The sequence below is a fragment of the Gobius niger genome (genome assembly GCF_951799975.1).
Source record: "Gobius niger genome assembly, chromosome: 14".
In the NCBI taxonomy this organism is placed as follows: Eukaryota; Metazoa; Chordata; class Actinopteri; order Gobiiformes; family Gobiidae; genus Gobius; species Gobius niger.
Window position 1 is genome coordinate 28,997,431 of NC_136865.1, and position 14,426 is coordinate 29,011,856.

General features: G+C 38.3%; 1 protein-coding gene across 1 annotated transcript; it reads left to right on the forward strand.

Moving 5' to 3' along the window:
• The first annotated feature begins 1,344 nt into the window (after nucleotides 1–1,344).
• anxa14 (annexin A14) lies at nucleotides 1,345–11,636 on the forward strand. The gene is made up of 11 exons (XM_079570468.1): nucleotides 1,345–1,448; nucleotides 1,509–1,597; nucleotides 3,859–3,972; nucleotides 4,179–4,269; nucleotides 5,370–5,449; nucleotides 5,630–5,668; nucleotides 5,743–5,833; nucleotides 9,674–9,769; nucleotides 9,847–9,902; nucleotides 10,077–10,184; nucleotides 11,564–11,636. Exons 1-11 carry the CDS (start codon nucleotides 1,355–1,357, stop codon nucleotides 11,621–11,623), a joined length of 918 nt encoding a protein of 305 aa, XP_079426594.1. The 5' UTR covers nucleotides 1,345–1,354; the 3' UTR covers nucleotides 11,624–11,636.
• Nucleotides 11,637–14,426: the final 2,790 nt, after the last annotated feature.

A 14,426-nucleotide genomic window follows, 5' to 3' on the forward strand; every position in this document is an offset into this window, starting at 1 on the left:
CAGTCTCACCCAGCAGCCTCTGGAGCAGTTTGGGGTCTGTGCATCCGGAACCCGCCAGATCCCCATTTTCGCCTGACCAAGGATGTAGTTCACCAGACCCACTTTCCTCCGCTGCGCTATGGAGAACTTAGGGCCAGAGATAAAAAGCTCCCTGATCAGAGTCTGTCCTAGGCGCTCCATCCAGTCCTTCAGGAGTTCAAACATGACCCAGAGGCGAGGGCAGGACAGCCACAGGTGTTCAGTGTCTCTTCTTCTGTGCAGAAAGCACAGTGGCTGTCAGACCTTGGGTCAAAGTGGGCCACGTGTCTGTTAGTGGCCACGGCCCCATGTACCACTCTCCACTGGAGATCCGCACAGCGTTTCTCAATCGGAGACCGGTACAGGGACTTCCAGCTGCCTTTGGGAGACGACTCCGGGGCCAACACACCTGACCACCTGGACTCCGGGGCGGCAGCCAGCTCAGCTCTGTGGTGGACTTTAGTCGCTGTACGTACAGCTCCTTCTTTGTCACTGTGGCCATTGTTGGCAAGATGGAAAAGGACATAAGAGTGCCAGCTGTTCCTTGCTGTGCTCCTACAGCCTGCACCGACAGTGGAGGGAAGGGCAAAGGGCGGGCAGGTGGACTGACTCCGTACGTCCCTAGGGCTTCTCTGAAGCGTGGGGGGAGCCCTCTCCGGACCTCCTCCAGCAGCTTCTCAATCACACGCTGAGACCTGATCCCAGTCTCCTGGCTCAGCTGGGCAGCACACTCTTCCAGCCTCTCTCAGTCCGCAGATCGATCAGCCTGGTCACCCCTGAAGACACAAACGCCCGTCTCACCCGAGCAGAGTCCAGAATGTCGCCCCTGATCACAGGATTATGGAAAAGCGGCTCTTCTCCTGCATGACCGTAAGGTTCCTCTAAGGGAGATCGACAGCACTGAGCTCCACGCCTTCAGCACAGAGCGATAGAACCCCGTGGTGCCTGTCAAATCAACCCCTTTGAGGTCCAAGAGGAAATGAAAGGTCATTTGAATTGAACTGTCGTAAGGAAGAAAAAAGTAAAGAAGGCTTCCACAAACAAACACAGTAAAATAAAGCCACACTGTCCTGAGTAAAAGCTTCTGGATTCAGACTTGTCAGCGTTCACTAGTGTCAGGAAATCCCTCAGTGAAAGAGTTGGAGGCAGGAGTGACAGATGAGGCTGCAGCTCTCACCGCTGAGCTTTACTGTGACCCAGTCTATCATCTCCAGGAGGACACAAAGCTCCTCTGCCTGGACTCAGATATGACCTTTAGTGACCTCTCAGTCTCATTAATAAGCAGGTTTCTGATGCTGAGCTGATTCATGTCTTCATGTTTGCTGTCTTTCAGGAGATGTGCTGGGGAACTCTCGGCACAGTCCGGCCTTACTCCAACTTCCACCCGGACCGAGACGTCATGGAGCTGCAGAGCGCCCTGGAGAGGAAAGGTCAGGCCGAATCCTGCTGCCCCTGATGCTTTAGTTTGGTTCTAACCTCTCCTGTTCCAGACGCTGGGACGCTGCTGAGGATCCTGACCAATCGCAACAACGCTCAGAGGCAAGTCCTGGCCAAGACCTTCGAAGAGCTGACCCAAAAGGTGAGGCCGATGTTCACGAGCAGGACGGCCTCCTCTGGGGAAGAGCTTTGTTTAGTTTAGACGCTGATGTGTTTGCTGGGTAAATACTCGACGGCTGAAACTGGTTTTGAAAAGTCCGCACACCTTTGTTTGGCCGTGGTTTGGAAGTGCTGATCATGTCGTGTTTCAAGAACAAAGGGATTAATGTTTAAATCCGACGCTGCAGGAGAACAGGGGAACGTTTAAAGGAACAGGACACAGTTTTTCCAGACTGAGAGATGTTCTTACCTGAGCTTCGAACTTTACCCTGTTTGGAGCTACAGGAATATACTGGGAGAGGCTAAATGCTAACAACATCTTTGGTCTTTGTGCGTGACCGAGCGCACGCACAAAGACCAGACAGGTACACATCAACTCGTCTAAGCTCAGGTAAGAACTGTAGGCGATTTCACAGGAAATATTAAAACTCTAAATTTACATAAAAACTGACTCCATAAGATCAATTTAAACACAGTTAAGTTTAAAGTATTAAAGTATCAAAAAGGTCTCGCCAAGCGTGTTCGTTGATCCCAAGGAGAAACCAGAATTCAGTAGCTTCAGTAAGAAGATTTATTCCCTATAACAATTACAATTTGTAAACACAGGTTATCTGAATGCTAAAGTCCCGAACAATACACACGGTGCTCGAGCGGGGCCGTCCCAGGAAACGGCACTGTCTAACTGCGCTCTTACAAATATATATCAGAAAAAATGTGACGTTCACGAAGAGAAAGGAGATGAGTGGAGCTCGGGCCAAGGTCATCAAGCCTTTCTCTAAGTAGTTTTCCACTAGAAGTGTCTTCCTGTTGCCTTATTTGGAGTTGTTTTTCACAGCTCCGGTGAGGGCACCGAACGTCTCCACAGGTTTGAGCAAAAGAATGCAAGAGCAAGAAATGGGGTATTGTTACAGCAATGTGCATGTGAAAAGATACATAGATTAAACTCATAAAAAAACATTCAATAGCATTATAAAATAGAACATTAGCGAAAAATCCTCAATTTCCCACAGAACATATCTCAGTATGTAAAAACGGTGGCCTGTTCCTTTAAATATCTACTTAAAAATGTTGCTGTAGATCTAGTGTTTCCCAACTACTCAAGGACCTAGCAGGGGGTACTTGGAGCTGTTTCAGGTTGGGAAAAAAGGGGAGAGATATGTTTTCAATCCAAAAAACATCAAATTCAATGTCAGAAATGTAAAAAAATATTGTCTCAAAATCATCTTGTGAACCCCCACTTCAGTGTCCCGCGACCCCCAGTTTGGGAACCACTGCTGTAGGGCAGTGACATTAGTATACATCACAATCACTTCATATAAAAATGGTACATTTTATGCATAAAAATTGTCATCATTGCCAATATTTTCTGCAACAAAATCTAGATAATGGATGTAGATCCAGGTTTAAATGTATGGCTTATTTTGTTAACCTTTTACCACCCGCCAAAACACTTTTTATTTCCCTTATGTGTTTTTGTCACTTTTTTATTACTTTTTTGCTGGATTTTTTTTCTTTTTGTCTGCCGGATTTTTGTCATTTTTTTTGCTGGATTTTTTTTTTCATTTTTCTGCTGGATTTTTGTCTTTTTTTGCTGGATTTTTGTCATTTTTTTGCTGTATTGTTTGTCTTTTTTTGTTGCTCTTTTGTAACTTTCCTGTGTTTTTGTCACTTTTTTATTACTTTTTTGCTGGATTTTTTTTCTTTTTGTCTGCCGGATTTTTGTCATTTTTTTTGCTGGATTTTTTTTTTCATTTTTTTGCTGGATTTTTGTCATTTTTTTGCTGTATTGTTTGTCATTTTTGTCGCTTTTTCTGGTCACTTTTTAGCTTTTTTTTGTTGTGTTTACATCCTCATTTTCTTCTCGTTTTTTGCCTCTGTTTTGAAGAAGCTTTTGGATTTGGAGAATTTGGAGAAAACATGTTCAGGTGGGAGTTAAGAGGTTAACAAAGATTCATTACAAAGATGGATCTTGTTTAGTGTTTGAATGAATGAACGACCAAATCAGGCAGGAATTAAAAACAAATCCTTCTGAAGAAACTTTTGAAGTATCATTACAAGACTCCTCATAGGGAAATGTGTCCTTGGTGCTAAAACGGCCTTTGAATTTCTCTTTAAAATCTAAAACCTCGAGTCAGTGCTGGATTTAAACCCCTTATTGTGAAGACCAGGTCATTATTTTACATGTTTAGAGAGTATACGGATTCCTCTGACTCTGAGACTGATGAAGTTCCCTGTTGTTCTCAGGAGCTGGGCGCGGGCGTGAAGAAGGCGCTGTCTGGGGAGTTGGAGGCTCTGCTGCTGGAGATGCTGATGCCTCCTCTTCACTACGAGGCCTTCAGGCTGCAGCAGGCCATGGCGGTCAGTCCCACCACTCACCTGTTCACGCCCCAGAATCAGAACATCATACACGATTAAGAGCATGTTCTGTATCAACAGTATGATCAACAGTATGAATAATGATGTAGCTTACCATCACCGAGTCTGGCATGAATGAGTACTGTGGTCTGCTGAGGTGAAGGGCGGTGCGTTTGTGGTCACGCTGATGTAACAGTGTTTGTTTCCAGGGGTTGGGCACAGATGAAGAAACTCTCCTGGAAATCCTCTGCACCAGGACGGGCCCTCAGCTCCGGCAGATCAGCCAGGTCTACAAGCAGAGTGAGTTATTACATGTGTTATTACTGGAGATGATGGGCTTTAAAGTGGGCTAAGGCCCCGAGACTGACACGGAGATGACAAAAACTCTACAAAACATGATAAAAAAAAACTCAAAAAGTAAAAAAAAAAAAAAAAAAACTCAACAAAAAAGTGAAAAAAAAAAAACACAAAAAAAAGTGACCAAAAAAATCAAGAAAGTGACAAAAAACTCAACAAAAAAGTGACCAAAAAACAAAAAAGTGAAAAAAAACCCATCAAAAAGTTAAAAAAAAGTGAAAACAATTTTTTTTAAAAGTGAAAAAAAAAACTCAACAAAAAAGTGATAAAAAACAAAAAAGTTAAAAAATAAATAAATAAAAAAGTGACAAAAATAATACAAAAAGTGACAAAAAAATCAAAAAAGTGACCAAAAAAACTCAACAAAAAAGTGACAAAAAAACAAAAAAAGTGACAAAAAAGTGACAAAAAACTCAACAAAAAAGTGACCAAAAAGTGACAAAAAAATAAAAAAGTGACAAAAAAATCAACAAAAAAGTAAAAAAACAAAACTCAAAAAGTAAAAAAAAAAAAGGTAAAAAAGTGACCAAAAAAATAAAACAGTGACAAAAAAAATCAAAAAGTGACAAAAAATGGACCAAAAAATCAACAAGAAGTGACAAGAAAAAAAAAAAAAGACAGAAAAAAAAGACAGAAAAAAAAATAATGACAAAAAACTCAACAAAAAAGTGACGGAAAACAATGAAAGCATGACACATGCTTCAAAAATTTGACAAAAAATTTGATTATCACTTCTGTAGGTCTTAGCTTTCAAATGAGGCTTTGCACTGGCATATCGGCTGTGAGAAGCTTTTAGATTTGGGTAAGACCAAGATGTGCTCAGCTAAGGCGAGGGTACGAGGTTAAAAGAGTTTTATCCAGTCCAGTAAACAGATGAATGATGGATTGTGGGATATTTCAAAGCAACGCAAATGAATGCAATGAGAAACTTTACAGCAAAAACACTGATATGAAATTACAAATCTTACTAAATCTGCAAATGAACGTGTTTTGCACCATAGTTTTTTGCATTTTCATTGAACTCTTGTTTGTTTTGTTTCCAGTGTTTCGGAAGGACCTGGAGAAGGAGCTGAAATCAGAAACCAGCGGAGACTTCGCTAAACTGGTCATGGCTTTGTTCAATGTAATGTGTTCATTTCGTTTTCACAACATCTCCACTTTAGCAGCTCCAGCAGACTCTAAATTACAGTTTTTCATCCCCACTATTAACTAGCTTATATAAGTAAAAATATATAGTAAATAAGTAATCTACAGGGAGTGTCTGACCTCTTTGCTTTAATGTGTGTTTTCTGTGTCTGAGCAGAAAACGGACGTGGCTGGACTGGTTCACAAAGACGTGCAGGTAAAAACAAACCGAGACTTTTAACCCCCTGAAACGCTCAGTCGTATAAAACCGTCCTCGCTCCTGTTCTCCAGACTCTGGTGGAGACGCTGAAGGGGAAAAAGTGTGATGAAGATCCGTGGATCAACATCATGACGTCGAGGGACACGGATCACCTCCGCAACGGTACGTCTTTACTTACCTCATACGTCTTTACTTTAATTACTTCAGACGTCTTTACTTTAATTACTTTATTTACTTCATACATCTTTACTTTATTTACTTTATACGTCTTTACTTTATTTACTTCATACGTCTTTACTTTATTTACTTTATACGTCTTTACTTTATTTACTTTATACGTCTTTACTTTATTTACTTCATACGTCTTTACTTTATTTACTTTATACGTCTTTACTTTATTTACTTTATACGTCTTTACTTTATTTACTTTATACGTCTTTACTTTATTTACTTCAGACGTCTTTACTTTATTTACTTCAGACGTCTTTACTTTAGTTACTTCATACGTCTTTACTTTATTTACTTTTATACGTCTTTACTTTATTTACTTTTATACGTCTTTACTTTATTTACTTTATTTACTTCATACGTCTTTACTTTATTTACTTTTATACGTCTTTACTTTATTTACTTTATACGTCTTTACTTTATTTACTTTATACGTCTTTACTTTATTTACTTTATTTACTTTTATACGTCTTTACTTTATTTACTTTATTTACTTTTATACGTCTTTACTTTATTTACTTTTATACGTCTTTACTTTATTTACTTTTATACGTCTTTACTTTATTTACTTTATTTACTTTATACGTCTTTACTTTATTTACTTTATACGTCTTTACTTTATTTACTTTATACGTCTTTACTTTATTTACTTCAGACGTCTTTACTTTAGTTACTTCATACGTCTTTACTTTATTTACTTTTATACGTCTTTACTTTATTTACTTTTATACGTCTTTACTTTATTTACTTTATTTACTTCATACGTCTTTACTTTATTTACTTTTATACGTCTTTACTTTATTTACTTTATACGTCTTTACTTTATTTACTTTATACGTCTTTACTTTATTTACTTTATTTACTTTTATACGTCTTTACTTTATTTACTTTATTTACTTTTATACGTCTTTACTTTATTTACTTTTATACGTCTTTACTTTATTTACTTCAGACGTCTTTACTTTAATTACTTTATTTACTTTATACGTCTTTACTTTATTTACTTCAGACGTCTTTACTTTATTTACTTCATACGTCTTTACTTTAATTACTTTATTTACTTTATACGTCTTTACTTTATTTACTTTTATTCGTCTTTACTTTATTTACTTCAGACGTCTTTACTTTATTTACTTTATACGTCTTTACTTTATTTACTTCAGACGTCTTTACTTTATTTACTTTAATACGTCTTTACTTTATTTACTTCAGACGTCTTTACTTTATTTACTTTATACGTCTTTACTTTATTTACTTTATACGTCTTTACTTTATTTACTTTATTTACTTTATTTAATTTATACGTCTTTACTTTATTTACTTTATACGTCTTTACTTTATTTACTTTATTTGTCTTTACTTTATTTACTTCATGCATCTTTACTTTATTTACTTTATTTAATTTATACGTCTTTACTTTATTTACTTTATTTAATTTATACGTCTTTACTTTATTTACTTTATACGTCTTTACTTTATTTACTTTATTTGTCTTTACTTTATTTACTTTTATACGTCTTTAACCGATAAGGAAATCTGCATTAACTTTACAACATTCCAACACTATTACAATATCTGGGATTTTGCTTAAACTTTATTCTTTTCTATGGTTTGACACTTTCTGATTATGTTTCACTTCCTTGTGTATTTCGGACACATGTGAGATAAGAGGAGGTAGAATCTTCACCAGTGTTGCCAGGCAGCCATACTGTACCAAAGGGCCCCTGAGTGTGTCCCACTTTCATCCTTCAGGGTCATTTAAGAGCTTTCACTTTGATACCAACAGGGTTTAATTCTACTTTTCTTTTGGAAATAGTGACATAGCTCAACGTTTTTTCGAAAATACAGTTGCGGTCCATTTATTTATTCAGTTTTGCACAATTATTTTGCACAAGAGTTTCCCATTTTGTCCAGTCTGCTGGTAGATATGATACTTCCTTAATTCCTTCGTTAGAAATTGAAAAAAGAGCAGAGAGTCTCCAGGTAGTCTTAGTACGAGCAGGTTTGATTTGAGACTTTTTCAAGTCTCCGTGTGGTTTGAAGTAGTGGTGGCAATGTTGTCGTCCTCAACAAGCAGCGCGGTGGCACAGTGGTTAGCGCTCGTGCTTAAAGAGGGGGGTATTATGCTTTTGTCAATCACATAGCACCAGTCTATACCTCACTACAATGATGACCAAACCTTCTGTTGGTCTGTAAATGCAGTAAATTAGAATAACTGCCTTGTATAACATTGCTCTCTCAAAATGGCTGTAGCGAATGTCTTGAAATAGGCCTCTGTCTCTTTAAGAACCTCTGACCCTTTCCGACACGCCCCCTCCACACGCTGAGGAGCAGTGGTTGGTTACTCGGCTGGTGACGAAAGCTCGGCGGCGTCTCCAGGAGGTGGGGGCGTTCCTAGGAGGACTCAGGCAAACCTATCCCTAAAATGGCCGCCATCAGAGTTTTTACAGATTACTCAAAAATACGTGAATGTGCCAAGGCAACACTTCAGGCATGTTTTTAATGAGGGAGTGACATAATAACATGATGTAAAGCTTGAAAAAGTCGATTTTGCATAATTTACCTTTAACAGCTAGAAGGTCCCGGGTTCAACTCCCACCTGGTCATGGCCTTTCTGTGGAGTTTGCATGTTCTCCCCTTGTCTGCGTAAGTTTCCTCTGGTTTCCCCACCACTAAAAACATGTACAATAGGCCAGGGTGAATCTGTGTGTTTGAGAGTGTGCACGGAACCCATGTATGTTCACTGACATGCACTGTCCCGACCAAATAAACCAATAAATAAACCAATAAATAACCTGTGAGACGTTTCTGTGACGTCCCTGCAATGTCTCGGAGACTGCATGGAGACTTTAAAGTCCCTGTGCCGTCTCCTATGAAACCAGGGGGCGGACTGGGACTGAAAAACAGCCCAGGACTTTGACCAGCCCGGCCCAAATTAGCATAAATGCGACACTTCCACAAGGACATGTGCTAGCCTCTTACCACCCGTATTAACCGAGAGCATTTTCTCCAGTTCAGCTTTACCCAAATCTAAAGGCTTCTTGACTGGAGAGCAACACTGAAAGCCTCACAGCCTCATCTGAAAGCTAAAATCTAGAAAAGTGATGGTAGCTTTTTATCGCCGCATTTTTGTCATGTTTTCGTCACTTTTTTGTCACTTTTTCGTTGCGTTTTTGTTGTTTGGTATTATGTTTTTGTCTCTTGTTTTTCTTTTTTTTTCTTCATGTTTTTGTTGTATTTCATTGCTTTTTTCATTGCTTTGTCGTCACGTTTTCGTCACATTTTGTTGTGTTTTTGTCACTTTTTTGTTCCGTTTTCATCCTTGTTTTGGATGCTTTTATTTTAAGCTTTTAGATTTGGGTAAAGCTCGATTACAGCAGGGTGTGAGAGGTTAAGGAGAAAAGTGAGAGGCCAGACCGGTGGCCCTAGAGCCCAGTGGCCCTTCTGTGCTTTTCCAGAATGGACATATGGCCAGTCCGCCCCTGTATGAAATCAAACCTGTTCGTTTTCACCGAGATTTTACCTGGAGACTCGCCTCATCTCCAGGGGACGTCTCGGAGACAAGTCGAGCCTCCACCTATAGTCTCCAGGTCGGTGAGAGAGGCCATTTCAGCATTAAAATGGCTTCTAAAAGCATTTGACTCGCTGTGTCCTGGCCTGGCCCTGGAATCGCTTTTTCAGCTTCTCTTCTGTCACTGGTTCACACTTTTCTACTGGGCCAAAACAACCAAAAAACAAACAAATCCAAAGTGTAACGTGCTCTGATGTGGTCAGTGCTGGACGCGGTGGAGTTTGAGACGGGGCTGTTTCTGGAAGAGGCTTTTGAGAAGCGTTTCTCCGGAGACCTGCGGCTCGGACTCAAAGTTTTGGGTAAATATTTCAACCGTAATAATAAAGGTTGAAGTGTTTGGTTTGTGCTTCAGCTTCGTCTGTTTTTCTTCTTCCAGTGCAGTGCATTCAAAACCCAGACCTGTACCTCGCCAAACGGATCAGCGCCATGAAGGTCAGAAAACAAACGCGCCATTAGTTGATATTTCACAAGTGCGATTAATACAGTTTAAAAGATGAATGGATTGACAGCACTAGTTTGAATTCGAGTTTTCCAAAAATGTTGCTTTGACTAAAACAGTGAAAGGTTTGATCCTCGGACATGACCCGTGCCTGTCTCTGGTCTCAGACTCCGCAGACTCACAGGGTGATGGTGTCTCACTGCGAGGAGGACCTTCTGTGCATCCGAGCAGCGTTTCTCAAACTGACCGGGACGTCGCTCTACACCGCGCTGCAGGTGAGAAACACAAAACACAGCAGTCAGACTCAAACAGCTTTCATTCTGAATAGTCTTTCCGATACCTGCGCTACAGTGTTGTCGTCTAGAACCAGAAACAGAACCTTAATGTGTGGAAGATCTGCACATCTACACGATCAGGTTTATCTCCAATGTCAAGAAATGTGTGTACATTGGGGGGAAATGGAGGGAATAGGAAAATATTAATAAAAAATGAAGGGAAATGGGGCACATTGGGCAAAAATATATAATTTAAATGGGGAAAAAATAGGGAATAATAATAATTTTTCTGAGGCGAAACAACCACTTCCTTTAATCCTGTCCCTGGACCAACAGCATCAAAACTTGGATCTAAAGAGATTTTTTTTCTGCACCTGCTTTTGACACTTTCATTTTTTGATACTGGTAATTTGTTTATTTTTTTTACCCCAATACCACACTGGTATCATTTAACCTCTTAACTCCCGCCTGAACCGAGAGGATCTTTTTCCTCACGTCATCAGATTTTTTTTCCATCATTTTTTGTTGGGTATTCAACTCATTTTTGTAACTTTTTTGTCATTTTTTGTCAAATTTTTGTCTTTTTTTGGGTCATTTTTATCATATTTTTGTCACATTTTTGGTCATTTTTTTGGTCATTTTTTTGTAAGTTTTTGTCACATTTTTTGTCATTTTTTTGGTCATTTTTTTCATTTTTTGGTGACGTTTTTGCCACTTTTTTCATACTTTTTTCTTCATTTTTTTGTCAATTTTTATCACATTTTTGTCACATTTTTGTATTTTTTTTGTCAATTTTTTGTAATTTTTTTGTAATTTTTTGTGACATTTTTTTCCTTTTTGGGTCAATTTTTTAATCAATTTTTTGTCATTTTTTAATCAAATTTTTGTCATTTTTTGGTGACATTTTTGCCACTTTTTTCATACATTTTTCGTAATTTTTTTGTCAATGTTTTCTCACTTTTTGTCACATTTCCATCATTGTTTTCGTCTCAGTTTTGTCGCTATTTTCACAGCTTTTTTCCAGAAGCTTTTGGACTGGGGTAAAGCCAAACTGGAGAAAATGTGCTCGGTTCAGGTGGGAGTTAAGGGGTTAATGGTGCCCAGCCCGAGTAATATTCCACAAAATCATCTCCAAGGTTCAGTTTTAAAAGAGGCTGCAGCGCCGCTTTGACACCAGTAGAGGCCGCTACATACGCTCTAATTAGAAGACACACAGACCAAGAATTGTTCACAATTTGTATATTTTCTTTCTCAACATGATCCTTTCACTCATTGATTCATTTCATTTTCAACTTGTTAAAGCTTTCCATATCAGCGCCTTTTGGGAAATGTAAATGTGAATGCATTTTATTGAGGATTTATTCTTTGTTTTTGAACAGAAACACTTTAAAGGAGACCAGCTCACGGCTCTGCTCAACATCTGCCGATCTGAAGACTGAGCGACTCACGGACCTGCAAATAATGTATTCATAACATGTTATTTAAATAAAGTGAACACAGAATGAAGGTCTCCTCTTTATTTCTCAGTAACCAGGCCCATCAGACTGCAGGTGCTGATTCACACACAGAGACGGGCACTGAGTAAATGAAGACTTTAATTTCTTTTACAGACTTTGTCACAAAAAAGTAGCTCATTTCTCTGGATGGCCCTGGTGCTTCCAGACGGTCTCCCATCCAAGTACCGACCAGGCTCTTCCCTTGCCTTGTGGACTAGCTTGTTTTAGCAGATAAAGTCTGAGCAGAATAGACAAATGGACGGACAAAGGACAAGGATAAACAAACATCTCAAGTAAGTTTCTCTAAGTCTTTAGCCCAAAACTAGTGAACCTCATGAACCAATGACGCTTTTCGACCTCCTTTGTCAGAGACTGGCTCGAACTGAATTTTTAAAAACTTTCTACAGCTCGATATTGCTCAATTTAAAATGTGCTGAGTGACTCCTTATTTCAAAGTATGTTACAAGGAGAGAACTTTAAATGGTCATTTGTTGAACTACCATTTCGTCTTTGATTACTGCTTCAAAACACTTGCATCCATTAAACTTGTGAGTTTTTGGAGAGTTTCTGCTTGGATTTGTTTGCAGAATTATAGAATAGCCTCCCAGAGCTGCTGTTTGGATGAAAACTGCCTCCCCTCATAGAAGTTTTTCTTGTTGAGGCTCCAAAGGTTCTCAATAGGGTTGAGGTCAGGGGAGGAGGGGGTCCACATCATGACTTTCTCTCCTTTTATGTCCATAGCAGCCAGTGATGCAGAGGTTTTCTTTACAGCAATATTTCCCCACTCCATGTCAAGGCTCCTGAGTGAAAAGTAACACATTTGTGCCAAAATCAAGGCCTTGAATGTCATTACAAAGCATTAAAATTGACTTGCTTTTGCCTCTATAAGCCCAGCAGCTTGCAATACAGACAGCAAAACAGCAGGTGGAGCTGTGCTGTTATACGATCAATGCTGCAAACTCAGGAGAAAAGATAAAGAAGGTTTGTCCTTGGTATGACGCCACCGAGGGGAATGGGCTCAAGATACTCGTCGTCTAAAATTGCATATGAATTGAATCGATTAAATTTAAGATGAATTTAGTCGACTTTGCATTAATAATATTTATTATGATCCTATTTAATCGTGGTTCTCTGCTTCATGTCTGTTCTCCACATGTTCCTTTGGCAGTGGATTTAAAAGATTTGAGGCTCTTTCAAACTCATTAGAAGTTTGGATGATTTTAGTCTCTTCATTATAGTCATGTTTTAGTCTACGAAAATATCTGGACTTTATATTTTGATTTCTTTATTTCAACTTAAAACCATACATGACAGGACAACAGACATCGACAAAGCATAAAAACAAAACAAACAAAAAACAACACACACACATACACGCACACCACATTCTATGAAATGTACATGTTCTTTTAACTTAATCAAGGGAATATAGTAGGCAAATGTTTAAAAATAAATACAAATAAATAAAACTAAACAATACAAACTAAAATTATGAATAAATACATATTACAGGGAGGGAAAAAACAAATAAACTTAAATTATAAAAAGAAGAAAATACAAAAAAAACACAGACTACATTTAATAAAATATCTGGACTTTGTAGTCAGGGTTTTAGTCTCATGAAAAAACGTGTATTTTAGTCAGCAATAATATCACTTTGACTAAAATTATGACGGAATATTTGAGTCAACGAAATTAAAGCAGTGCTAGGTAACTTATTTACCGTAATAAATCCTTTCCGTCGTCCCTCTGGGGGTAATGCAAGTGTTTATGGGATGATTGGAGGGTCTTTCATCTCCCCCTGGTGTCTCTGTCCAGAAAACCACAATTGCACCGGGTCAGAGTCACCAATACACACTAATGAAATCACGAAGAAGAAGCTAACAGAATAACGAGCAAAGCTAACTGCAGGGTAGCACCACTTTATTTTATTGTCACTTTTTTGCTGGATTTTTGTCACTTTTTTCTGGATTTTTGTCTTTTTTTCTGCTGGATTTTTGTCACTTTTTTTGCTGGATTTTTGTCTTTTTTTCTGGAATTTTGTCATTTTTTCTGCTTTTTTTGCTGGGTTTTTGTCGCTTTTTTTTGCTCTTTTGTCACTTTTTTGTTGGGTTTTTGTCATTTTTGTCGCTTTTTTTGTTGTGTTTACATCCTCATGTTCTTCTCGTTTTTTAATCCATGTTTTGAAGAAGAAGCTAACAGGCTAACGGGCAAAGCTAAGTGCAGGCTAGTGCCACTTTATTTTATTGTCACTTTTTTGCTGGATTTTTGTCACTTTTCTCTGGATTTTTGTCTTTTTTTCTACTGGATTTTTGTCTTTTTTTGCTGGATTTTTGTCACTTTTTGCTGGATTTTTGTCTTTTTTTCTGCTGGACTTTTGTCACTTTTTTCTGGATTTTTGTCTTTTTTTCTGCTGGATTTTTGTTTTTTTTCTGCTGGATTGTTGTCTTTTTTTTGCTGGAATTTTGTCTTTTTTTGCTGGGTTTTTGTCGCTTTTTTATTGCTCTTTTGTCACTTTTTTGTTGGGTTTTTGTCATTTTTGTCGCTTTTTTTGTTGTGTTTACATCCTCATTTTCTTCTCGTTTTTTGTTCCATGTTTTGTAGAAGCTTTTAGATTTGGAGAATTTGGAGAAAACATGTTCAGGCGGGAGTTAAGAGGTCAAACAGTATTTACAGCCGAGTTTGAGTGAAAAAAAACCCATCTCCATTGTGTAATTGGATGAACAATATCCCTCTGTCCCTTTGT